The sequence below is a fragment of the Oncorhynchus tshawytscha genome, linkage group LG30 (genome assembly GCF_018296145.1).
Source record: "Oncorhynchus tshawytscha isolate Ot180627B linkage group LG30, Otsh_v2.0, whole genome shotgun sequence".
Classification (NCBI taxonomy): domain Eukaryota; kingdom Metazoa; phylum Chordata; class Actinopteri; order Salmoniformes; family Salmonidae; genus Oncorhynchus; species Oncorhynchus tshawytscha.
The window spans coordinates 41,978,688-42,006,425 of NC_056458.1; the positions used below are offsets into that span (position 1 = coordinate 41,978,688).

At 47.4% G+C, this 27,738-nt stretch overlaps 1 protein-coding gene across 3 annotated transcripts in view; it reads right to left on the bottom strand.

Moving 5' to 3' along the window:
• The window catches only part of LOC112228283 (clathrin interactor 1), a 43,899-nt gene that overhangs the window by 6,156 nt on the left and 10,005 nt on the right, over positions 1 to 27,738 (bottom strand). For 2 of the 3 annotated variants that reach the window (XM_042309302.1, XM_042309300.1), the window contains exons 2-9: positions 15,327 to 15,431; positions 15,115 to 15,211; positions 14,180 to 14,288; positions 11,238 to 11,414; positions 9,610 to 9,790; positions 9,067 to 9,301; positions 7,424 to 7,505; positions 6,798 to 6,875 (exon numbers count right to left, since the gene is read on the bottom strand). In XM_042309302.1, coding sequence (XP_042165236.1) covers positions 6,798 to 6,875; positions 7,424 to 7,505; positions 9,067 to 9,301; positions 9,610 to 9,790; positions 11,238 to 11,414; positions 14,180 to 14,288; positions 15,115 to 15,211; positions 15,327 to 15,431 — 1,064 coding nt within the window. The remainder of the gene's footprint in view (positions 1 to 6,797; positions 6,876 to 7,423; positions 7,506 to 9,066; positions 9,302 to 9,609; positions 9,791 to 11,237; positions 11,415 to 14,179; positions 14,289 to 15,114; positions 15,212 to 15,326; positions 15,432 to 27,738) is intronic. The other variant, XM_042309301.1, reaches the window with a different exon arrangement.

The following is a 27,738-nucleotide window of genomic DNA, read 5'->3' on the forward strand; positions in this document are numbered from 1 at the left end:
AACATAACCAGGACCAGAGGGTACTGCACGGGAACATAACCAGGACCACAGGGTACTGCACGGGAACATAACCAGGACCACAGGGTACTGCACGGGAACATAACCAGGACCAGAGGGTACTGCACGGGAACATAACCAGGACCAGAGGGTACTGCACGGGAATATAACCAGGACCACAGATAAACTGCCAAAAACTTGTTGCTGGGGCTCTCATCTCCACTCCATCCTTCTCTCTTTTCTCCCATCCATCCATTCATCCATCCATCCATCCATCCATCTATCACAGAGCAGAGGGTGGAGGCTGGGGGACATGAGCTGTGTGAAATGAGAGCTGACGTGTGTCTCAGCAGGTAGGGCCTCCATCTGGTCTCATCCCAGACACATCAATATTACACCACCTTCACTTCCACAGGACATCACGTGGGCTGCAACCACAAACCCCTGGGCAGGAGATGGCACGGAGAGGGACAGGAGGGGGACAGGAGAGGGGACTCCCCCTAAACACCTCTGTGGCATGGCTGTTCACCTCTTCAGTTTTCCCCTCACAAGCTGCTACCAGGTTTATGAAAAGGTTTTCTGCTGGAGTTATTGGGAAGTGGCCTGCCTCAGATTGAAGCTGTAATACAGACAGCAGAGTGTGTTCAGACGGACGATGGAGAGGGATAGGGTTCAGACGGACGATGGAGAGGGATAGGGTTCAGACGGACGATGGATAGGGTTCAGACGGACGATGGAGAGGGTTCAGACGGACGATGGATAGGGTTCAGACGGACGATGGAGAGGGATAGGGTTCAGACGGACGATGGAGAGGGATAGGGTTCAGACGGACGATGGAGAGGGATAGGGTTCAGACGGACGATGGAGAGGGATAGGGTTCAGACGGACGATGGAGAGGGATAGGGTTCAGACGGACGATGGAGAGGGATAGGGGATTCAGACGGACGATGGAGAGGGATAGGGTTCAGACGGACGATGGAGAGGGATAGGGTTCAGACGGACGATGGAGAGGGATAGGGTTCAGACGGACGATGGAGAGGGATAGGGTTCAGACGGACGATGGAGAGGGATAGGGTTCAGACGGACGATGGAGAGGGATAGGGTTCAGACGGACGATGGAGAGGGATAGGGTTCAGACGGACGAGGGATAGGAGAGGACGATGGAGAGGGATAGGGTTCAGACGGACGATGGAGAGGGATAGGGTTCAGAGGGATAGGACGATGGAGAGGGATAGTGTTCAGACGGACGATGGAGAGGGATAGGGTTCAGACGGACGATGGAGAGGGATAGGGTTCAGACGGACGATGGAGAGGGATAGGGAGAGGGATTCAGACGGACGATGGAGAGGGATAGGGTTCAGACGGACGATGGAGAGGGATAGGGTTCAGACGGACGATGGAGAGGGATAGGGTTCAGACGGACGATGGAGAGGGATAGGGTTCAGACGGACGATGGAGAGGGATAGGGTTCAGACGGACGATGGAGAGGGATAGGGTTCAGACGGACGATGGAGAGGGAGGGATAGGAGAGGGATCAGACGGACGATGGAGAGGGATAGGGTTCAGACGGACGATGGAGAGGGATAGGGTTCAGACGGACGATGGAGAGGGATAGGGTTCAGACGGACGATGGAGAGGGATAGGGTTCAGACGGACGATGGAGAGGGATAGGGTTCAGACGGACGATGGAGAGGGATAGGGTTCAGACGGACGATGGAGAGGGATAGGGTTCAGACGGACGATGGAGAGGGATGGAGGGTTCAGGGTTCAGACGGACGATGGAGAGGGATAGGGTTCAGACGGACGATGGAGAGGGATAGGGTTCAGACGGACGATGGAGAGGGATAGGGTTCAGACGGACGATGGAGAGGGATAGGGTTCAGACGGACGATGGAGAGGGATAGGAGGTTCAGACGGACGATGGAGAGGGATAGGGTTCAGACGGACGATGGAGAGGGATAGGGTTCAGACGGACGATGGAGAGGGATAGGGTTCAGACGGACGATGGAGAGGGGTAGGGTTCAGACGGACGATGGAGAGGGATAGGGTTCAGACGGACGATGGAGAGGGATAGGGTTCAGACGGACGATGGAGAGGGATAGGGTTCAGACGGACGATGGAGAGGGATAGGGTTCAGACGGACGATGGAGAGGGATAGGGTTCAGACGGACGATGGAGAGGGATAGGGTTCAGACGGACGATGGAGAGGGATAGGGTTCAGACGGACGATGGAGAGGGATAGGGTTCAGACGGACGATGGAGAGGGATAGGGTTCAGACGGACGATGGAGAGGGATAGGGTTCAGACGGACGATGGAGAGGGATAGGGTTCAGACGGACGATGGAGAGGGATAGGGTTCAGACGGACGATGGAGAGGGATAGGGTTCAGACGGACGATGGAGAGGGATAGGGTTCAGACGGACGATGGAGAGGGATAGGGTTCAGACGGACGATGGAGAGGGATAGGGTTCAGACGGACGATGGAGAGGGATAGGGTTCAGACGGACGATGGAGAGGGGTATAGGGTTCAGACGGACGATGGAGAGGGATAGGGTTCAGACGGACGATGGAGAGGGATAGGGTTCAGACGGACGATGGAGAGGGGTAGGGTTCAGACGGACGATGGAGAGGGATAGGGACGATGGAGAGGGACGATGGAGAGGGATAGGGTTCAGACGGACGATGGAGAGGGGTAGGGTTCAGACGGACGATGGAGAGGGGTAGGGTTCAGACGGACGATGGAGAGGGGTAGGGTTCAGACGGACGATGGAGAGGGATAGGGTTCAGACGGACGATGGAGAGGGGTAGTGTTCAGACGGACGATGGAGAGGGGTAGGGTTCAGACGGACGATGGAGAGGGATAGGGTTCAGACGGACGATGGAGAGGGGTAGGGTTCAGACGGACGATGGAGAGGGATAGGGTTCAGACGGACGATGGAGAGGGATAGTGTTCAGACGGACGATGGAGAGGGATAGGGTTCAGACGGACGATGGAGAGGGGTAGGGTTCAGACGGACGATGGAGAGGGATAGGTTCAGACGGACGATGGAGAGGGATAGGGGGGTTCAGACGGACGATGGAGAGGGGTAGGGTTCAGACGGACGATGGAGAGGGATAGGGTTCAGACGGACGATGGAGAGGGGTAGGGTTCAGACGGACGATGGAGAGGGATAGGGTTCAGACGGACGATGGAGAGGGGTAGGGTTCAGACGGACGATGGAGAGGGATAGTGTTCAGACGGACGATGGAGAGGGATAGGGTTCAGACGGACGATGGAGAGGGGTAGGGTTCAGACGGACGATGGAGAGGGGTAGGTTCAGACGGACGATGGAGAGGGGTAGGGTTCAGACGGACGATGGAGAGGGGTAGGGTGTTCAGACGGACGATGGAGAGGGGGTAGGTTCAGACGGACGATGGAGAGGGGTAGGGTTCAGACGGACGATGGAGAGGGGTAGGTTCAGACGGACGATGGAGAGGGGTAGTGTTCAGACGGACGATGGAGAGGGGTAGGGTTCAGACGGACGATGGAGAGGGGTAGTGTTCAGACGGACGATGGAGAGGGATAGGGTTCAGACGGACGATGGAGAGGGGTATAGGGTGGAGAGGGGTAGTGTTCAGACGGACGATGGAGAGGGGTTAGGGTTCAGACGGACGATGGAGAGGGGTAGTGTAGGACGATGGAGAGGGGTAGTGTTCAGACGGACGATGGAGAGGGATAGTGTTCAGACGGACGATGGAGAGGGGTAGGTTCAGACGGACGATGGAGAGGGATAGTGTTCAGACGGACGATGGAGAGGGGTAGTGTTCAGACGGACGATGGAGAGGGGTATAGGGTTCAGACGGACGATGGAGAGGGGTAGGGTTCAGACGGACGATGGAGAGGGGTAGGGTTCAGACGGACGATGGAGAGGGATAGGGTTCAGACGGACGATGGAGAGGGATAGGGTTCAGACGGACGATGGAGAGGGATAGGGTTCAGACGGACGATGGAGAGGGGTAGGGTTCAGACGGACGATGGAGAGGGATAGGGTTCAGACGGACGATGGAGAGGGATAGGGTTCAGACGGACGATGGAGAGGGGTAGGGTTCAGACGGACGATGGAGAGGGGTAGGGTTCAGACGGACGATGGAGAGGGGTAGGGTTCAGACGGACGATGGAGAGGGATAGGGTTCAGACGGACGATGGAGAGGGGTAGGGTTCAGACGGACGATGGAGAGGGGTAGTGTTCAGACGGACGATGGAGAGGGGTAGGTTCAGACGGACGATGGAGAGGGGTAGTGTTCAGACGGACGATGGAGAGGGGTAGTGTTCAGACGGACGATGGAGAGGGATAGGGTTCAGACGGACGATGGAGAGGGATAGACGTTCAGAGAGGGGTAGGACGATGGAGAGGGATAGGGTTCAGACGGACGATGGAGAGGGATAGGGTTCAGACGGACGATGGAGAGGGATAGGGTTCAGACGGACGATGGAGAGGGATAGGTTCAGACGGACGATGGAGAGGGATAGGGTTCAGACGGACGATGGAGAGGGGATAGGGTTCAGACGGACGATGGAGAGGGATAGGGTTCAGACGGACGATGGAGAGGGATAGGGTTCAGACGGACGATGGAGAGGGGTAGGGTTCAGACGGACGATGGAGAGGGATAGGGTTCAGACGGACGATGGAGAGGGGTAGGGTTCAGACGGACGATGGAGAGGGGGTTCAGACGGACGATGGAGAGGGATAGGGTTCAGACGGACGATGGAGAGGGAGATAGGTTCAGACGGACGATGGAGAGGGATAGGGTTCAGACGGACGATGGAGAGGGATAGGGTTCAGACGGACGATGGAGAGGGGTAGGGTTCAGACGGACGATGGAGAGGGATAGGGTTCAGACGGACGATGGAGAGGGGTAGGGTTCAGACGGACGATGGAGAGGGGTATAGGGTTCAGACGGACGATGGAGAGGGGTAGGGTTCAGACGGACGATGGAGAGGGATAGGGTTCAGACGGACGATGGAGAGGGATAGTGTTCAGACGGACGATGGAGAGGGATAGTGTTCAGACGGACGATGGAGAGGGATAGTGTTCAGACGGACGATGGAGAGGGATAGTGTTCAGACGGACGATGGAGAGGGATAGTGTTCAGACGGACGATGGAGAGGGATAGTGTTCAGACGGACGATGGAGAGGGATAGTGTTCAGACGGACGATGGAGAGGGATAGTGTTCAGACGGACGATGGAGAGGGGTAGTGTTCAGACGGACGATGGAGAGGGGTAGTGTTCAGACGGACGATGGAGAGGGGTAGTGTTCAGACGGACGATGGAGAGGGATAGTGTTCAGACGGACGATGGAGAGGGGTAGTGTTCAGACGGACGATGGAGAGGGATAGTGTTCAGACGGACGATGGAGAGGGATAGTGTTCAGACGGACGATGGAGAGGGGTAGTGTTCAGAGAGGGGTAGTGTTCAGACGGACGATGGAGAGGGATAGTGTTCAGACGGACGATGGAGAGGGGTAGTGTTCAGACGGACGATGGAGAGGGGTAGTGTTCAGACGGACGATGGAGAGGGATAGTGTTCAGACGGACGATGGAGAGGGGTAGTGTTCAGACGGACGATGGAGAGGGATAGTGTTCAGACGGACGATGGAGAGGGATAGTGTTCAGACGGACGATGGAGAGGGATAGTGTTCAGACGGACGATGGAGAGGGATAGTGTTCAGACGGACGATGGAGAGGGATAGTGTTCAGACGGACGATGGAGAGGGATAGTGTTCAGACGGACGATGGAGAGGGATAGTGTTCAGACGGACGATGGAGAGGGATAGTGTTCAGACGGACGATGGAGAGGGGTAGTGTTCAGACGGACGATGGAGAGGGATAGTGTTCAGACGGACGATGGAGAGGGATAGTGTTCAGACGGACGATGGAGAGGGATAGTGTTCAGACGGACGATGGAGAGGGATAGTGTTCAGACGGACGATGGAGAGGGATAGTGTTCAGACGGACGATGGAGAGGGATAGTGTTCAGACGGACGATGGAGAGGGATAGTGTTCAGACGGACGATGGAGAGGGATAGTGTTCAGACGGACGATGGAGAGGGATAGTGTTCAGACGGACGATGGAGAGGGATAGTGTTCAGACGGACGATGGAGAGGGAGTGTTCAGACGGACGATGGAGAGGGATAGTGTTCAGACGGACGATGGAGAGGGATAGTGTTCAGACGGACGATGGAGAGGGATAGTGTTCAGACGGACGATGGAGAGGGGTAGTGTTCAGACGATGGAGAGGGGTAGTGTTCAGACGGACGATGGAGAGGGGTAGTGTTCAGACGGACGATGGAGAGGGATAGTGGAGAGGGTTCAGACGATGGAGAGGGGTAGTGTTCAGACGATGGAGAGGGATAGTGTTCAGACGATGGAGAGGGATAGTGTTCAGACGATGGAGAGGGATAGTGTTCAGACGATGGAGAGGGATAGTGTTCAGACGATGGAGAGGGATAGTGTTCAGACGATGGAGAGGGATAGTGTTCAGACGATGGAGAGGGGTAGTGTTCAGACGATGGAGAGGGGTAGTGTTCAGACGATGGAGAGGGGTAGTGTTCAGACGATGGAGAGGGGTAGTGTTCAGACGATGGAGAGGGGTGTTCAGACGGATAGTGTTCAGACGATGGAGAGGGGTAGTGTTCAGACGGACGATGGAGAGGGGTAGTGTTCAGACGATGGAGAGGGATAGTGTTCAGACGATGGAGAGGGATAGTGTTCAGACGATGGAGAGGGGTAGTGTTCAGACGATGGAAGCACAGACGTACCGGCTGATGAAGGGAGACTGGCTGAGGCAGCTGGGGAGGAGAAGTCAGCAAAATCACAGATGAGGTCTGAACTTCCACCTGGATGGTGCGCGCACACACACACACACACACACACACACACAGAGTGAGAACAGTATCAGTGGAGGAGATGAGGATGTCGTCTCCCCTCCCTCTCTCCCAGTGTATGGCTGAGTGTGAGAGACAGGCCCGAGCTCTTTTGGATGGAGAAGGCAACGTCACGAGGGACCGCAGCAACTCTCTGTGTGAACATGCAGCATTCACTCCCCAGCAAACACTGGCTCAGTCTCAGACAGCTGGCCATGCCATGCTCTTCCTCCCTCTCCTCCCCTTCTGTACTCTTCTTCCCTCCCCTCCCGTTTTCTCCCTACGCTGCCTGGAACACTGGTCTGACATGTTAGGCTGCCTCTCCTCTCCCCTTCCGTTTTCTCCCTACGCTGCCTGGAACACTGGTCTGACATCTTGGCATCTTAGGCTGCATGCTACATCTCTATGGCTTTAAGCCACCTTACTTTAGAGTGCTATCACTTTATATATAGCGACCTCTTCTCAATGTGTGTAGCACTGTGGCTGACTGGCTCATTAGATGAGTGAGTGATAGGTCTCACCTGCTGGTGCAGTCTGACTGGACTCAGCGTCCACCATAAGAAGGTCTGCAAGGCCACTGCTTGAAGACTGGCTAGCAGACGTCTGAAGAGGGCACAGAGAATGAGATAAGGACACACACCCAAGCTGTTCACTTTTAATTTGAGTTGGAAAAACAAATGGTGCTACACTTCCTAAAGCTGCCACAAGAGAGCAGCATTAGTCTAGAAACAGTTTGAATAAAGTAGGCCAGGAGCTCCTCCTGTTCTCTGGTCCTGCTGCCATGTCATTTAGTCTAGAAACAGTTTGAATAAGGTAGGCCAGGAGCTCCTCGTGTTCTCTGGTCCTGCTGCCATGTCATTTAGTCTAGAAACAGTTTGAATAAGGCAGCCCAGGAGCTCCTCGTGTTCTCTGGTCCTGCTGCCATGTCATTTAGTCTAGAAACAGTTTGAATAAGGTATGCCAGGAGCTCCTCGTGTTCTCTGGTCCTGCTGCCATGTCATTTAGTCTAGAAACAGTTTGAATAAGGTAGGCCAGGAGCTCCTCCTGTTCTCTGGTCCTGCTGCCATGTCATTTAGTCTAGAAACAGTTTGAATAAGGTAGGCCAGGAGCTCCTCCTGTTCTCTGGTCCTGCTGCCATGTCATTTAGTCTAGAAACAGTTTGAATAAGGTAGGCCAGGAGCTCCTCGTGTTCTCTGGTCCTGCTGCCATGTCATTTAGTCTAGAAACAGTTTGAATAAGGCAGCCCAGGAGCTCCTCCTGTTCTCTGGTCCTGCTGCCATCCATTTCTATCATGTCATTAGACAGTCAGAAGAGATGAAACACAGCTTTCCTCTGTCCCACGGGAGATAACCATCTTGTGTTTCAGTCTCTAGAAAAACTCAAAGATGAAAATAGATTCCGCAGACAACTCAACAGTGTCTCTATAGGCTTCAAAAGAAGGTTCTGTTGAGTCTACACAGCCTATTGACCTACATTGACGTGCAGGACCACTAGGTCAGAGTGAGATACAGGGAGGTCAGGGGTCAGAGTGAGATACAGGGAGGCCAGAGTGAGACACAGGGAGGTCAGAGTGAGACACAGGGAGGTCAGAGGTCAGAGTGAGACACAGGGAGGTCAGAGTGAGATACAGGGAGGTCAGGGGTCAGAGTGAAACACAGTGAGACACAGGGAGGTCAGAGTGAGACACAGGAGGTCAGAGTGAGACACAGGGAGGTCAGAGTGAGACACAGGGAGGTCAGTGTGAGAAACAGGGAGGTCAGAGTGAGAAACAGGGAGGTCAGAGTGAGACACAGGGAGGTCAGAGTGAGACACAGGGTGGTCAGAGTGAGACACAGGGTGGTCAGAGTGAGACACAGGGTGGTCAGAGTGAGACACAGAGAGGTCAGAGTGAGACACAGGGAGGTCAGAGTGAGACACAGGGAGGTCAGGGGTCAGAGTGAGACACAGGGAGGTCAGAGGAGACACAGGGAGGTCAGGGGTCAGAGGGAGACACAGGGAGGTCAGAGTGAGACACAGGGAGGTCAGGGGTCAGAGTGAGACACAGGGAGGTCAGGGGTCAGAGTGAGACACAGTGATGTCAGGGGTCAGAGTGAGACACAGGGAGGTCAGAGTGAGACACAGGGAGGTCAGAGGTCAGAGTGAGACACAGGGAGGTCAGAGGTACCTTTCTGTTGTCTGCGTCCAGCCTGCCCCTGTCCCCTGTGTAGTGAGCAGCGGCCCCTAGGTCCACGGTCTTGGAGCGGATGCCGCCACGTTTGCGTGTGGTGGTGGTCTCCGTTGCATGGCTGATCTGGATGCTCGTGGTCGTAACAGTCTCCTCCTCATCTCTGAACTCCGACAGCTTCCCTGACTCCGACACCGGCCGGCCGTTCTGCGATACCCTGTCCTCCTCGTTGTCACTGGTGGGAGAAAGAGAACAACACACACATGAAAGAAATGCTCTATCATTAAATAGATGTATTGCCTTAAGACAGCGTTTCCCAAACTCGGTCCTGGGGACCCCATGGGGTCCACGTTTAGTTTTTTTGTGCGAGCACTACTCAGCTGATTCAGACAATCAAAGCCTGATGAGTTGATCATTTGAATCAGCTGTGTAGTTTTTGGGGCACAAACCACAATGTGCACCCCCCTGGGGTCTCCGGGACCGTGTTAAAGAAATGTCCATCTCCGTTTTTGGCCTTTTGCACTTCAACACACTCAGGAATACCTGATTCTGTCGGGCGAGTCATCCCTCTCATTCTTACGGAACTTGTTGATAGTGTTGTCGATGGTGCTGCCGATCTTGTCGCTGATTTCTCCCAGCTTCTCACTGAAGGGGAAGGCTCCTTTGCTCTTGTCCCAGTCCTCATCCCACTTCCCCTTGGGCTCGGAGTCAAACATTTCCCCCGCTGAGGGGGAGGAGAGGGGCAGAGAGGGGGGAAACAGGGTTACAGGTTTATGCTGAAAAATCAAGGGTGGTTTGGTACCATTGACGTGTTTTGTAGCTATGCTGAGTGAGCCTCACTTCACTAACATAATGAGAGCCGTTGTGGGACTGCACTGCATCTCTCTGGAATGACAATTAAGATGTGCAACAGATAATTGGTTATTCTGCATTAAAAATGGATGGGCCCATTGACAACACAAGCACTGCACAGCTACAGTGTGTCTCGCTGAAACAGAGCAACTCTATGTGAATGTCTTCATCGCAGTGTTATTTTGATCCTGTGTGACAAAAATAATTCCTCCCCTGCCACATCATTAATTGACAAAATGGGAACTCTGGTTTGACTAATGAAGTGGGAAATCACAGCAGCAAATCAAAGATATCAGGAATCAAAGGGAGAAATCAATGGAGCATGAAAATAAAGCCTTTCAATCAGTTGTTTCTCCAACCGAATCCTAATGAAATGGCAAGGGACTCGCCCGACGATTAGATATCGGAAGAGCAGATCAGAAAGCAGCGAATCAAAAACAGATATGGGGAAGATATGTTCTGTTACATAGTGAGGGTGTTGAGGTTTTTCTCGTACAAACATGATCAGAAATCTCACTGATGAAGATGTGAGAAGACATGATTTGCCCTGGATTGAAAATCGCTCTAATCAAAAGATCAGTGATGAGGAGGAAGAGGCCTGTGGGGAATAGAGGAAGGCATAGAGGAGCGATATTCTGGAAGCCTTCTGAGACTGCAGAAAGAGACCTGCAACAAGACTCACAGAGACAGGGACTAGATGTAAATTACAGTAACAGGGACTAGAGTTACAGTGACTAGATGTAAATTACAGTAACAGGGACTAGAGATACAGTGACTAGATGTAAATTACAGTAACTAGAGGTACATGACAGGGACTAGAGGTACATGACAGGGACTAGAGGTACATGACAGGGACTAGAGGTACATTACAATGACAGGGACTAGAGGTAAATGACAGGGACTAGAGGTACATTACAATGACAGGGACTAGAGGTAAATGACAGGGACTAGAGGTAACTGACAGGGACTAGAGGTACATTACAATGACAGGGACTAGAGGTAAATGACAGGGACTAGAGGTAACTGACAGGGACTAGAGGTAAATGACAGGGACTAGAGGTAAATGACAGGGACTAGATGTAAATGACAGGGACTAGATGTAAATGACAGGGACTAGAGGTAAATGACAGGGACTAGAGGTACATTACAATGACAGGGACTAGAGGTACATTACAATGACAGGGACTAGAGGTACATTACAATGACAGGGACTAGAGGTAAATGACAGATTTGTGAGCGCATGGAAATGAGAGACCATACCACATTCTCAACAGAGCATCACAGATAATCTGCTCTCCCTCCCGTGTGGTGACACTTACAGCTGGTCTTGTTGAATCCTCCTCCTCCAGTGCTGTCTGAGGACACGCCTATATACTTGTCCTTGTTTTTCTTGGCCTTCTTCCTCTCCTCCCGGAGCCGGTCGTCATCCTGAACAAACTCCACCATCTCCTTCACCTTCTGACGCACGTTGACGCCCTGGTCCTTCCCATTCTCGTCTGGCGATGGGGGGAGGAACACAACACGATTGGACACTTTAATACACTGGCATTTCACTTTTGGCTTCCCACATTACACCATGGTGGGGGTCATTTGAATTGAAAACTGACAATAGAATCAACACCATCCATAAACCTGACCTCTCATTAGCCAAAGTGACAGGGTTAAGCAGTTAAAGGGGAAGTCAACACTGAAGCAAATAAAGTGATGTTTGTTTTGGCTGAGAGAGAGAGAGAAAGAGTGAGAGAGAGAGAATGAGAACGAGAAAGAGAGAGAGCGAGAGAGAATGAGAGCAAGAGAGCGAGAGAGAGAGAGAATGAGAACGAGAGAGAGAGAGAGAGCGAGAATGAGAAAGAGCGAGAGAGAGAGCGAGAGAGAATGAGAGAGAATGAGAATGAGAAAGAGCGAGAGAGAGAGCGAGAATGAGAAAGAGCGAGAGAGAGAGAGAGAGCGAGAGAGAATGAGAGAGAATGAGAATGAGAAAGAGCGAGAGAGAGAATGAGAATGAGAAAGAGAGAGCAAGAGAGAGAGCGAGAGAGAGAGAGCGAGAGAGAATGAGAAGAGCGAGAGAGAGAAAAAGAACAGAACAGTGCAGTGCAGTTCCAGGCTAAAGCAGCTTTGGATGAGGGTCTGGTAGAGCTTTGGATGAGTGTCTGGTAGAGCTTTGGATGAGGGTCTGGTAGAGCTTTGGATGAAGGTCTGGTAGAGCTTTGGATGAGGGTCTGGTAGAGCTTTGGGTGGGGGTCTGGCAGAGCTTTGGGTGGGGGTCTGGCAGAGCTTTGGATGGGGGTCTGGCAGAGCTTTGGAAGGGGGTCTGGCAGAGCTTTGGAAGGGGGTCTGGCAGAGCTTTGGATGGGGGTCTGGCAGAGCTTTGGATGAGGGTCTGGCAGAGCTTTGGATGAGGGTCTGGCAGAGCTTTGGATGAGGGTCTGGCAGAGCTTTGAATGAGGGTCTGGTAGAACTTTGAATGAGGGTCTGGTAGAACTTTGGATGAGGGTCTGGTAGAGCTTTGGATGAGGGTCTGGTAGAACTTTGGATGAGGGTCTGGTAGAGCTTTGGATGGGGGTCTGGTAGAGCTTTGGATGAGGGTCTGGTAGAGCTTTGGATGAGGGTCTGGTAGAGCTTGGGACCAGGCCTTTATGGACCTTCTTCAGGAGGAGGAACACAGGCACCATTGTTTCACTGCCACAACAGGCCTGTCCTGGAGACAGTATTTGTCTCAGTGGGGACTTTATGTAACAGAGCCTAGTGAGTGCTCATGCCATGCACCAAATGCTAATTCTTGAGAGCGAAGCATGAAAAAAGATTAACATAGCTCTACAGTAAATATGTTATCCCCTTACTCAAATATTTAAGGATTACTCCTTTTTTTTCAATTTTCGCCTTTTTTGGTTCTAGTAAAGATTCTAGTAGCCGTGTTTAGCACTAACTGAAGTTTATTTAGTGTTTTATCCGGGTAGCCGAAAAGTAGAGCATTGCAGTAGTCTAACCTAGAAGTGACAAAAACTTCAGACGGGCCTGGCCATGTACTGGCTTAAGCAGGGGGACACGTCTGGCACTGCAGGATTTGAGTCCCTGGCGGCGTAGTGTGTTACTGATGGTAGGCTTTGTTACTTTGGTCCCAGCTCTCTGCAGGTCATTCACTAGGTCCCCCCGTGTGGTTCTGGGATTTTTGCTCACCGTTCTTCTGCTCATTTTGACCCCATGGGGTGAGATCTTGCGTGGAGCCCCAGATCGAGGGAGATTATCAGTGGTCTTGTATGTCTTTCATTTCCTAATAATTGCTCCCACAGTTGATTTCTTCAAACCAAGCTGCTTACCTATTGCAGATTCAGTCTTCCCAGCCTGGTGCAGGTCTACAATTTTGTTTCTGGTGTCCTTTGACAGCTCTTTGGTCTTGGCCATAGTGGAGTTTGGAGTGTGACTGTTTGAGGTTGTGGACAGGTGTCTTTTATACTGATAACAAGTTCAAACAGGTGCCATTAATACAGGTAACGAGTGGAGGACAGAGGAGCCTCTTAAAGAAGAAGTTACAGGTCTGTGAGAGCCAGAAATCTTGCTTCTTTGTAGGTGACAAAATACTTATTTTCCACCATAATTTGCAAATAAATTCATTAAAAATCCTACAATGTGATTTTCTGGATTTTTTTCTCTCATTTTGTCTGTCATAGTTGAAGTGTACCTATGATAAATTACAGGCCTCTCTCATCTTTTTTAAGTGGGAGAACTTGCACAATTGGTGGCTGACTAAATACTTTTTTTGCCCCACTGTACATTTTCAGAGTTTCTCACATTTCTGTGACGCCATTAGGCTCCAAAGCATGTGTTGTACCACTGAAAACAGATGCAGGCTCGGCCTAGCCACACAAAAATGCACAAAAACCATCCAAGGTTTTCAACTCTGTCATAGCAAATCACAAATGCATACAGTTGGTATCCAAGGAGCCACTCAAGTTGATCATTTACATACTTTTCATTTGTGCACATTACATATGTACATATATACCAGGTTGAAAACCAGAACATGACTTGCATCTGACTGACTCTTCAGTACTCCAGCTGTGGCCATGGAAACTTCCTCACTAATGAATACTCCTGGGTGTTCCATCTGAAACCAAGAGCCTCATCTCTGAGGACATCCTGATTGGTGTAGAAGAGAGGCGTGGGGATGGTTATGGAATGAATCAATAGCCAGGCTTAGGGTTCACACTGCTCTGGGTCTTTCAGTGCTGCTGTGTAGCACCAGTCCCAAATGATTGCTTACCAACAAAATGGTAGTTTTCTAAGGAGCGAAGGTCGTAGATGTGTTCCCTCGCGCTGGTGACAACTCGCTCTGATCCGTTCCTGATGAGATATGCCAATAGTAGTAAGGCCTGGAGGAGAGGAGCATCTGTTAGAGGCAACATGGCACTAGGCTTCCTACCCACAGGCAACATGGCACTAGGCTTCCTACCCACAGGCAACATGGCACTAGGCTTCCTACCCACAGGCAACATGGCACTAGGCCTCCACTCCACAGGCAACATGGCACTAGGCTTCCTATCCACAGGCAACATGGTACTAGGCCTCCTACCCACAGGCAACATGGTATTAGGCCTCCTACCCACAGGCAACATGGTACTAGGCCTCCTACCCACAGGCAACATGGCACTAGGCCTCCTACCCACAGGCAACATGGCACTAGGCCTCCACCCACAGGCAACATGGCACTAGGCCTCCACTCCACAGGCAACATGGCACTAGGCCTCCACTCCACAGGCAACATGGCACTAGGCTTCCACTCCACAGGCAACATGGCACTAGGCTTCCTCACCACAGGCAACATGGCACTAGGCTTCCACTCCACAGGCAACATGGCACCAGGCTTCCACTCCACAGGCAACATGGCACCAGGCTTCCACTCCACAGGCAACATGGCACCAGGCTTCCACTCCACAGGCAACATGGCACTAGGCTTCCTCACCACAGGCAACATGGCACTAGGCTTCCACTCCACAGGCAACATGGCACCAGGCTTCCACTCCACAGGCAACATGGCACTAGGCTTCCTACCCACAGGCAACATGGCACTAGGCTTCCTACCCACAGGCAACATGGCACCAGGCTTCCACTCCACAGGCAACATGGCACTAGGCCTCCACTCCACAGGCAACATGATCGTATGAATGAAACATAAGCAGTGGAACAGAGACTTGGCACCTTGTAAACTCTTCTCCAGTTCTTCTTATTGTCCCTCAGCATTCTGGTCCACAGCATGTTCATGACCTCAGGGAACTGCTCGTACATGAACGTGGATCTGAGAGGAACATCAGAAATATGGATGGGATTAGAGAGTACTGGTAAAGCCACAACTGCTAGGCTAGTTATGCAAATGTGATAGGACTGAGCGTTGTGCTGTGGTAGTCCCTTACTTGGCGATCTCACCCATGAGCTGTCCAGAGGGACCCCAGGGGTCATCGTTGGTGACCTCTCGCACCTTGGACTCGATATCAGAGTAGTTCATCACCACGTTAGTGCTGCAAGAAACAGGAAACACACGACACAGACTTACATCAAGAATCATATTAATAAAACACACTGAATAACACTGGTGGGTAACCAATGTGAACTATGACCTCTATCACAGATGGATATTCTGCATGAGGCATGGCTTCCTGGTATTATACTGTGTGTTTTGAGTATTAGAGTGGTGGTGTTAGGATAGGTAGTGGTCTTAACAGACCTCTGATTTAGCCTAGATGTCCAGCAAGGGCCTAGGCGAACTCCTCTGACCAGATTGAGCCTGTTCTGGGAGCAGGTTGTGAGGGCTCCTGTTGCCCCTAAAGCTCAGTGTAGAGTCTACAGCCTAGAGTCTACACAACAATCAGCCATTTCCTGTCAGGCCCCATTTCACTCCTATCACCATCAGCAGACCTGCCAGTCACAGAGCAGACCTGCCAGTCACAGACCTGCCAGTCACAGAGCAGACCTGCCAGTCACAGAGCAGACCTGCCAGTCACAGAGCAGACCTGCCAGTCACAGAGCAGACCTGCCAGTCACAGAGCAGAGCTGCCAGTCACAGAGCAGAGCTGCCAGTCACAGAGCAGAGCTGCCAGTCACAGACCTGCCAGTCACAGAGCAGAGCTGCCAGTCACAGACCTGCCAGTCACAGAGCAGACCTGCCAGTCATAGAGCAGACCTGCCAGTCATAGAGCAGACCTGCCAGTCATAGAGCAGACCTGCCAGTCACAGAGCAGAGTGCCAGGAAACAGCTGGGCTCTACTCAACTTTCTCCTCTCAGGAGTGGCATAGCGGGCGGCAACTACAGGATATAATGACAGTCATTAAATTGACTGATGAGTAAAAAGGGTTCTCAAGATCTGATTCGAGAAGCAGCTTAAAACAGATTATGACAACACTAGAGAGACACCCAATAACATTCAGGGATGAAAGATTAACCAGCTGACAACAGAACTCGAATTCGAAAGAAGGAGAAGAATGCATTAGAGAAAACAGAGAGGAAGAAAGGCAAAGCTGGGGTTAATGCAGCTGATCAGTGATAAACATGAGGCAATGTTTTCAGGGACTCAGAGAGCACACCTATGGACCATTCGTTCGAACCTCCCCTGCCACAGTTCAGCTGAGCCAGATAGGAGGGGGGGGGGGCACCTGATAGATGTAACTAATGGAAGGTTAGAGTAATGGGAGACAGAACTGCTATGCTCTGTAATAAATTAGAACAACATGGTAACGTCGGCCAACATGTAGGCTGAAACAACATGGTAACGTCGGCCAACATGTAGGCTGAAACAACATGGTAACGTCAGCCAACATGTAGGCTGAAACAACATGGTAACGTCGGCCAACATGTAGGCTGAAACAACATGGTAACGTCAGCCAACATGTAGGCTGAAACAACATGGTAACGTCGGCCAACATGTAGGCTGAAACAACATGGTAACGTCAGCCAACATGTAGGCTGAAACAACATGGTAACGTCGGCCAACATGTAGGCTGAAACAACATGGTAACGTCTGAGCCAACATGTAGGCTGAAACAACATGGTAACGTCAGCCAACATGTAGGCCAACATGTAGGCTGAAACAACATGGTAACGTAACGGCCAACATGTAGGCTGAAACAACATGGTAACGTCAGCCAACATGTAGGCTGAAACAACATGGTAACGTCGGCCAACATGTAGGCTGAAACAACATGGTAACATGTAACGTCGGCCAACATGTAGGCTGAAACAACATGGTAACGTCAGCCAACATGTAGGCTGAAACAACATGGTAACGTCAGCCAACATGTAGGCTGAAACAACATGGTAACGTCAGCCAACATGTAGGCTGAAACAACATGGTAACGTCGGCCAACATGTAGGCTGAAACAACATGGTAACGTCGGCCAACATGTAGGCTGAAACAACATGGTAACGTCGGCCAACATGTAGGCTGAAACAACATGGTAACGTCAGCCAACATGTAGGCTGAAAACAATATGGTAACGTCAGCCAACATGTAGGCTGAAACAACATGGTAACATCAGCCAACATGTAGGTTGAAACAACATGGTAACGTCAGCCAACATGTAGGCTGAAACAACATGGTAACGTCGGCCAACATGTAGGCTGAAACAACATGGCAGATCAACTGTACAACAGTGAAAGGAATGAAAAGGCACAACAAAAACTCATGGTATGCAGAAGCTAATAGCTCTGGTTTCCAGTCACATCTATTGAGATTCCCCACATGTAAAAAGCAGGATTAACAAGTCACATAATAAGTTGCATGGACTATAATAGTTAGTGGTTAACATTATTTCTAAATGACTAACTCTTCTCCGTACCCACACATACAATTATCTGTGAGGTCCCTCAGTGGAGTAGTGAATTTCAAGCACATATTCACTCTTCATATTTTCAAGCATGGTGGTGGCTGTATCATGTTATTGATTTGCTTGTCAAAGGCAAGGACTTTAAACATTGTTTAATTTTATTTCAGCTTCATTTAACCAGGTAGGCTAGTTGAGAACACCTTCATTTAACCAGGTAGGCTAGTTGAGAACACCTTTATTTAACCAGGTAGGCTAGTTGAGAACACCTTTATTTAACCAGGTAGGCTAGTTGAGAACAAGTTCTCATTTGCAACTGCGACCTGGCCAAGATGGTTCAGGTCTGCTTTCCAACAGACACGGGGAGACAAATTCACCTTTCAGAAGGACAATAACCTAAAACACAAGGCCAAATATACACTGGACTTGCTTACCATGACGACATTGAACGTTCCTGAGTGGCCTAGTTACAGTTTTGACTTAAATCTACTTGAAAATCTATGTCAACACTTGAAAACGACTGTCCAGCAATGAACAACCAACTTGACGAAGCTTGAAGAGTTTAAAAAGGAATATGCAAATATTGTATAATCCAGTTGTGCAAAGCTCTTAGACTTACCCAGAAATACTCACAGCTCTTAGAGACTTACCCAGAAATACTCACAGCTGCAATCCCTGCCAAAGGTGATTCCTATATGGATTGACTCAGAGTGTTGAATACATAGTGACTTCAGAAAGCATTTATACCCCTTGACTTATTCCACATTTTGTTATGTTACAGACTGAATTCAAATGTTTTCCTACAAACATAATGGTCATTATGGCCAAACAGTTGTATTTTTGTTTCATCAGACCAGAGGACATTTCTCCAAAAAGTACAATCTTTGTCCCCATGTGCAGTTGCAAACTGTAATCTGGCTTTTTTTATGGCGGTTTTGGAGCAGTGGCTTCTTCCTTGCTGAGCGGCCTTTCAGGTTATGTCGATATAGGACTCGTTTTACTGTGGATATAGATACTTTTGTGCCCGTTTCCTCCAGCATCTTCACAAGGTCCATTGCTGTTGTTCTGGGATTGATTTGCACTTTTCGCACCAAAGTACGTTCATCTCTAGGAGACAGAACGTGTCTCCTTCCTGAGTGGTATGACGGCTGCGTGGTCCCATGGTGTTTATACTTGCGTACTATTGCTTGTACAGATGAACGTGGTACCTTCAGACGTTTGGAAATTGCACCCAAGGATGAACCAGACTTGTGGAGGCCTACAATTTGTTTTCTGAGGTCTTGGCTGATTTCCCCATGATGCCAAGGAAAGAGGTACAGTTACACCTCCAACCACCTACACACAATACCCCATAACAAAGCGAAAAAACAGGTTTTCAGAAAAGTTAGCAAATGTATTACAAATACAAAACAGAAATAACTTAATTTAACAATTAAGACTCAATTTCGAGTCTCATAGCAAAGGGTCTGAATACTTACGTAAATAAGTTATTTCTGTTTTTTTTATTTGTAATAAATGTGCAACCATTTCTAAAAACCTGTTTTAGCTTTGTCATTATGTATGTAGATTGATGAGGAAATGTTTTTATTGATACAGTTTAGAATAAGGCTGTAACGTAACAAAATATGAAAAAGGGGAAGGGGTCTGAATACTTTCCCAATGCACTATTTATTTATTTTGAAGTATTACAATTTTTTCTTCCACTTTGACAAGAGTATTTTGTGTAGATCGTTGGGGGAAAAAAATGAAATTTTAGTTTAGTAATAAAAAAATTAAAATGTAAAATCACCAGGAATTCATTAAAAAATATGTTAATTTAGGAAATCTGTTTTCACACTCTCACACACACACACCCGTGTCAATATAATCAAGTTATGAAATTATTGTATTTGAAAATAACATCTTTGTGGTCAATTTCCAGTGTACAAATTATAATTACGTTCCGACCACCCGCTCCGGCAAAAATCGACCTGAGGCTGAATCTAGTTACCTACCCTGCTCTAGAGACTATCCCTTTCCCTGCAGCTGCCAGCACTTTTACTAATCATCCCTAATGTCATTTTGACAGAAAACTCAGACACTTCCTCCACTCTCACTAAATCCCAGACCCACCCGCACAGGGAGAGAGCAGGTTGACAGGAGAGCCAGGCAGGCAGCTCTGGAAGCCATTACCACAGTGGGCCATGGATGATGTAGTGAGAGAGGAACAGAAAAAGGTGGTGAGGTCTGAAAGCTTGAACACCTGTTCTCACTGGGAAGGAAATGCAGCTCCTTCTACTACTTAAGTCTATAAAATGTATCAGATTAGTTCACTTTCAGTCCACTCCCAATTTCTTCCACATGTTGTTGATGACAAAGACAATGTGATCCAACTCTATGGCTCTATAGAGTGTTAACAAGAGGGAGGGAGACTGAATTCCTGACCCTAATATTGACCTAGCCAGGAAATCGAACACACAAATCTACATGGAAAAGCAAATGTACAACCCCCCCCCTATTGAGCCGGCTGGAGTATTTTGTTTTAAGCCAGAATGCAGTGTACCAGATCTAAAGAACCCCCCCAAAAAAAAAAAACCAAAAAAAGAGGACAGAGATAGTTAGCCCCTGGGCCATCACCACAGATGGCAGCTGGGTGGTCACCACAGACAGGTGGTCAGATCCTTAGGAGGTCAAGGGTCAAGTGCTCAGTGACAGAGGGCCAGATGGAAGGACAATGGAACAGAGCTGGGGAAATAAGACAGGACCAGAGACTGATGAATGAGCCAATGATATCAAATCTGAGAAAAACAGCCAACTGATCACACATAGACTACACAAAGATCAACAAATGGCAACAACTCAAACAGGTTTGTTCCAAACAGGATACTTCTTTAATTCTATGAAGCATGTGTGTTTCATGGTGGATAGATTAACATAAAACAGAGAAAGAAACTATACATTCAGTGCTGATCTGGGATAACTATAGTTTTAACTACGCTTTGGGGAAAGCAACTATTTCGTGCTTCTACACCTGCATTGCTTGCTGTTTGGGGTTTTAGGCTGGGTTTCTGTACAGCACTTTGAGATATCAGCCGATGTACGAAGGGCTATATAAATAAATTTGATTTGATTTCCGGGGGAATAGTTACTTTGGAGGGGACTACAACTATTTGAATATAAAAATGCCAACTTTAAAAAATATATTTGAATACAGATCTCAGGAAGTGACTACTTTTCTGAAACTATTAGATTGGCTGCCTTCAACTAGGCCTAATGGAGGGCTGTATCTGGAACTGCATGTTGAAGACAGAAATAGAATGAATAGAACACACAATCTCCTATAGTATTCCAATCTGACGGTCACATTTGATCTACACAATACATTTCTATCTGAACATGTAAACGTCCATTCTCCTGAATGCCTATTGGCCCAGGTATGCATAATCAAATCAAACCAAATTGACCCATTTTATGTCGAAACAGATAAGTATAAGTTGTGATGATCGACTACTGTACGACTCTTTCAACATTCCACTGAAAAAGTTAGAAGCTGCAATACATTTTTTAGAAGACCTGAAAATACTGCAGAGTAAATTCAAAGCTATTTGCGAACAGCAAGTTGGAAGCAAAAACAACTTTGATTCCCTTTGTCCATCTGAGGGTAACTGCTCTTATTTCAAAACACACACACACACACACACACAATCTTTAAATGGTGTAGTGTAATAAAACAAGTTACTTTTGGAGCAACGTTTTATTAGCATGTTGTCACATAATACTTTGTTAATTGTATTTGAATTGCATAGCAATAAGATTTTTTTTTTTTTTAACTACTCTACACAAGAGGAATAGCGACCGTTCCTTATTCCACTTATGTGGAATAAAGAACGTGGAATAGCTCCATTATTATGCAATTTGCAAAGTTCTATTTAACAAAGGGGTAACACTACACATTAAAGGTTACATTTGTAAAGGGTTTATAAAGAGGCTATAATTACATTCAATGTTATTTAATCATTTTTAAATGCCTTATAAAGCATTAAACAGTTATATCCCATTGGTCTACATAGTGAAATAACTGGTCAGTGTTTGTCAAAATAGTGATCCAAAATTTACCTCCAGTTTTTAACAATTTATAAATGCACTTAAATGCTTTAAAGACGAAGCCTTATGTATCATCCATCATTACGCCTTACCAGATGATATCAACACACACGTATCACTTCTCTGTGATAGTCCCAAGTATGGTAACAGTAATACCAGTGGAGGTGGTATCCTTTCACAACGGTAAATGTTTTGGACTTCATACCCCATATTCATTGACTGAATATGTTTAACAAAAAAAGTGTTGAATCTTTTCTTATGTAATTGATGAGTTCCCAATACTGCCTAGAAGTATGTCTACGCTCCGAGTGAACTCTCAAATCATCTATAATTGATTTACCCATATGTATAAATGGTAAAAGTATATCTTATTTTAGTGACAGAACTACATGTACATATTACCTCGACACCAGTGCCCCCGCACATCGACTCTGTACCGGCACCCCCTTTATATACCCCCTGTATATAGCCCCGCTATTGTTATTTACTGCTGCTCTTTAATTATTTGTTATTCTTATCTCTTACTTATTTTTTATTAGGCATTTTCTTAACTTCATTGTTGGTTAAGGGCATGTAAGTAAGCATTTCACTGTAAGGTCTACACCGGTTGTATTCGGTGCATGTGACAAATAACTAAATAATTATTTGATACCTATAAACATTTATAAATTCAAAAACACCTTATTTTAAAAAGTGACAGACCTATAACCATTTATAATTGAGTTGAACATTGAACTGCTAAAAAAAAGAAATACTTTAAAAACAAAAGTGAAATACAAGATACTTTATGGAACCCTATTGGAACCCTATTGGAACCCTATTGGAACCCTAATGGAACCCTATTGGAACCCTATTGGAACCCTATTGGAACCCTATTGGAACCCTATTGGAACCCTATTGGAACCCTATTGGAACCCTATTGGAACCCTATTGGAACCCTATTGGAACCCTAATGGAACCCTAATGGAACCCTATTGGAACCCTAATGGAACCCTATTGGAACCCTATTGGAACCCTATTGGAACCCTATTGGAACCCTATTGGAACCCTAATGGAACCCTATTGGAACCCTAATGGAACCCTATTGTAAAGTGTTACCGAAGTGATAGTAAAGTGTTGCTGTATTACCTTGTGTCTCACAAATGGTCATGCTCTGATGCTGTGAAAACGTCATAAAATAGGCCTACCTGATAACTTTGTATCCCTTGCGCAAATACCCTGCAGCTGTGTCTGTCTGGAGCTCACTGGCTCAGGAAACTCAGGAGGGTGCAGAATATTTGATTAAATGTTGAAAGTTTGTTAGCACCAGCTTCAGGCTGGACCAAGTTGTTGGGTGATACAATGTTTCAAAGTTGCAGACAGGTCATGTGTAGCCAATGTGATTTCTTTTTAATAGGATATTTTCTACCTGCAGGCTGCTATGTTTTTATTTGTTGGCAAATTAAAGTCATATCTCAAAATCATTGTCATGTGATTAATACAAATGTATATCTCAATGGAAATTATACAAATCTAAAATGAACCTTTATTTCCATTAAGTAGGCTATTTTTACCTAGTTGGCAATGGAAATAAAGGTTCCTTTTAGATTTGTATAATTTCCATTGAGATATACATTTGTATTAATCACATGACAATGATTTTGAGATATGACTTTAATTTATAATAAACTGCTTTAGGTAAATGTACATATGAACATAACTGGCAAGCAGATCGGCAAGAAATGGCAAGATCAATTGGCACTCCAAATGGACCACCCCTGATGCAGCCCATTACCTGTAACTTCGGGAGCGTAATGGCAGAATCTGCAAAGGCCAGCAGCAGTGCTAGAAGGTGGTTCCGGAAGAGCTTTATCAGAAGACAAAAAATCCTATCTTGATATCTGGCTCCCTCGAGTCATTTGTGCATCTTAAATTATTTAAATCATAGTGTGCTTAAAGCATCAGACAAACTCAGTAACCTACATATAGTTGATTTTATTAAAACACATAGGGTGTATCTATATACGGAAAAATACACTTTAAAAATTTAAATTGATTGGTCGAAAGAACATATTACTTTTTTGTTGTTGTTGTTGTTATCAGGGACAGCCTGAAACAAATTCAGTTAGTTGATCATGACATGTTATATATAAAACAATAATTACTTTTCTTATTTAACTAGGCAAGTCAGTTAAGTAGCATTGTTTTTAAACGTGTGTATGTTTTTCTCCTCTGACAAACAAAAGATGATTCAAAGGGGGTGTGGCAGATTTCTAACCTCTTCCATGTAGAATACACATGAGTAACCTTGATGAAAGGTGGCTATCGAGGAGGGGACGAGACTTCCATTTGTCTACTAATGAAATGACACACCCCTCGACCACATCAGTTTCCGGGTCATGGAGGAGAGAGGATGATCTTTTGCCCAAACGAGAATCTCCTCATTTTTATTTTTTAAATGTAAACTATTTAAACTAGGCAAGTCAGTTAAGAACAAATTCTTATTTATAATGACGGCCTACCCTGGCCAAACCCAGATGAGGCTGGTCCAATTGTGCGCCACCCTATGGCACTCCTAATCACAGCCAGATGTGATGCAGCCTGGATTCGAACCATACTTCCCTTCCAACTCTCCCAAACAGAGACCAGGCTTCCCTCCCATGTGTTTAACTATAGGCTACAGGCTATATTAAAATTCATATCTACGACCCCCCCCCAAACCATGTACCATGAACAATTCGACTATTGTAGTTTTTGGTTCTTCATCAAATATTTGGCAGCCATCAAATAAATATTTTTTGGTTTCAAATAACTTAATAACTCCTATATTCAAATATTATTTGGTTTTCTGAAAGGAATTAAAGATACATGGCAGTCTCTATGGGGGTGCCACAGGGTTCAGTTCTTGGACCGACTCTCTTCTCTGTATACATCAATGAGGTCGCTCTTGCTGCTGGTGAGTCTCTGATCCACCTCTACGCAGACGACACCATTCTGTATACTTCTGGCCCTTCTTTGGACACTGTGTTAACAACCCTCCAGGCAAGCTTCAATGCCATACAACTCTCCTTCCGTGGCCTCCAATTGCTCTTAAATACAAGTAAAACTAAATGCATGCTCTTCAACCGATCGCTACCTGCACCTACCCGCCTGTCCAACATCACTACTCTGGACGGCTCTGACTTAGAATACGTGGACAACTACAAATACATAGGTGTCTGGTTAGACTGTAAACTCTCCTTCCAGACCCATATCAAACATCTCCAATCCAAAGTTACATCTAGAATTGGCTTCCTATTTCGCAACAAAGCATCCTTCACTCATGCTGCCAAACATACCCTTGTAAAACTGACCATCCTACCAATCCTCGACTTTGGCGATGTCATTTACAAAATAGCCTCCATGTCATCTACAAGGCTCCATGTCATCTACAAGACCCTGCTAGGTAAAGTCCCCCCTTATCTCAGCTCGCTGGTCACCATAGCATCTCCCACCTGTAGCACACGCTCCAGCAGGTATAGCTCTCTGGTCACCCCCAAAACCAATTCTTTCTTTGGCCGCCTCTCCTTCAAGTTCTTTGCTGCCAATGACTGGAACGAACTACAAAAATCTCTGAAACTGGAAACACTTATCTCCCTCACTAGCTTTAAGCACCAACTGTCAGAGCAGCTCACAGATTACTGCACCTGTACATAGCCCACCTATAATTTAGCCCAAACAACTACCTCTTTCCCAACTGTATTTAATTAATTCATTTATTTTGCTCCTTTGCACCCCATTATTTTTATTTCTACTTTGCACATTCTTCCATTGCAAAACTACCATTCCAGTGTTTTACTTGCTATATTGTATTTACTTTGCCACCATGGCCTTTTTTGCCTTTACCTCCCTTCTCACCTCATTTGCTCACATTGTATATAGACTTGTTTATACTGTATTATTGACTGTATGTTTGTTTTACTCCGTGTGTAACTCTGTGTCGTTGTATGTGTCGAACTGCTTTGCTTTATCTTGGCCAGGTCGCAATTGTAAATGAGAACTTGTTCTCAACTTGCCTACCTGGTTAAATAAAGGTGGAATAAATAAATACTTTCAAATATTTGAATATCAAAGAAAATAGTTTTTCTTTTGCTGAAACTTTACACTGGGTATACAAAACATTAAGAACAACTGCTCTTTCCATGACAGACTGACCAGGTGAATGGTATAGTCTCTTATTGATGTCACTTGTTCAATCCACTTTAAATCAGTGTAGTAGATGAAGGGGAGGAGACAGTTTAAAGAAAGATGTTTAAGCCCTGAGACATGGATTGTGTATGTGTTCCATTCAGAAGGTGAATGGTGAAGACTAAATATTCAGGTGTCTTTGAACAGGCTATGGTAGTTTTTATTTTATTTATCCGTTATTTTACCAGGTAAGTTGACTGAGAACATGTTCTCATTTACAGCAACGACCTGGGGAATAGTTACAGTCATTAATCAATGGATTTCACCGGACTGGGAATACAGATATGCATCTGTTGGTCGCAGATACCTTTAACAAGAAGGTAGGGGCGTGGATCAGAAAACCAGTCAGTATCTGGTGTGACCACCATTTGCCTCATGCGGCACTACATATCTCCTTTGCATAGTTGATCAGGCTGTTGCTTGTGGAATGTTCTCCCACTCCTCCTGTGCTCCTCTCGGGCTGTGAAGTTCCTGGATATTGGCTGGAACTGGAACATGTTGATGTACACGTCGATCCAGAGCATCCCAAACGTTCTCAAATGGGTGACATCTCTGGTGAGTATGTAGAACTGGGACAGCGTCGGTGATGTCATACGCACAGCAACTACTAAAATATTCCCAAACCAGAGACCGTGGATTGATGGCAGCATTTGCGCAAAACTGAAAGCGCGAACCACTGCTTTTAAATCAGGGCAAGGTGATCAGAAACATGACCAAATACAAACAGTGTCGCTATTCCCTCCGCAAGGCAATCAAACAAGCTTAGCGTCAGTATAGAGACAAAGTAGAGTCGCAATTCAACGGCTCAGACACAAGAGGTATGTGGCAGGGTCTACAGTCAATCACAGATTACCAAAAGAAAACCAGCCCCGTCACGGACCAGGATGTCTTGCTCCCAGACAGACTCGCTTTGAGGACAATACAGTGCCACTGACACGGCCCGCTACCAAAACCTGAGGATTCTCCTTCACTGCAGCCAACGTGAGTAAAACATTTAAACGTGTTAACCCTCACAAGGCTGCAGGCCCAGACGGCATCCCCAGCCACGTCCTCAGAGCATGCGCAGACCAGCTGGCTGGTGTGTTTATGGTCATATTCAATCAAACCTTATCCGTCTGCTGTTCCCACATGCTTCTAGGGGGCCACCATTGTTCCTGTTCCCAAGAAAGCTAAGGTAACTGAGCTAAACGACTACCGCCCCGTAGCACTCCCTTCCGTCATCATGAAGTGCTTTGAGACTAGTCAAGGACCATATCACCTCCACCCTACCGGAAACCCTAGACGCACTCCAATTTGCTTACTGCCCCAATAGGTCCACAGATGACGCAATTGCACCCACACTGCCCTAAACCATCTGGACAAGAGGAATACCTATGTGAGAATGCTGTTCATCGACTACAGCTCAGCATTTAACACCATAGTACCCTCCAAACTCGTCATCAAGCTCGAGACCCTGGGTCAATCACCGGGGGCAAACTACCTGCCCTCCAGGAAACCTACACCACCCGATGTCACAGGAAGGCCAAAAAGATAATCAAGGAAAACAACCTTCCAAGCCATTGCCTGTTCACCCCGCTATCATCCAGAAGGCGAGGTCTGTACAGGTGCATCAAAGCAGGGACCGAGAGACTGAAAAACAGCTCCTATCTCAAGGCCACCGGACTGAGTGGCTGCTGCCAACATACTGACTCAACTCCAGCCACTTCAATAATGGAAAAA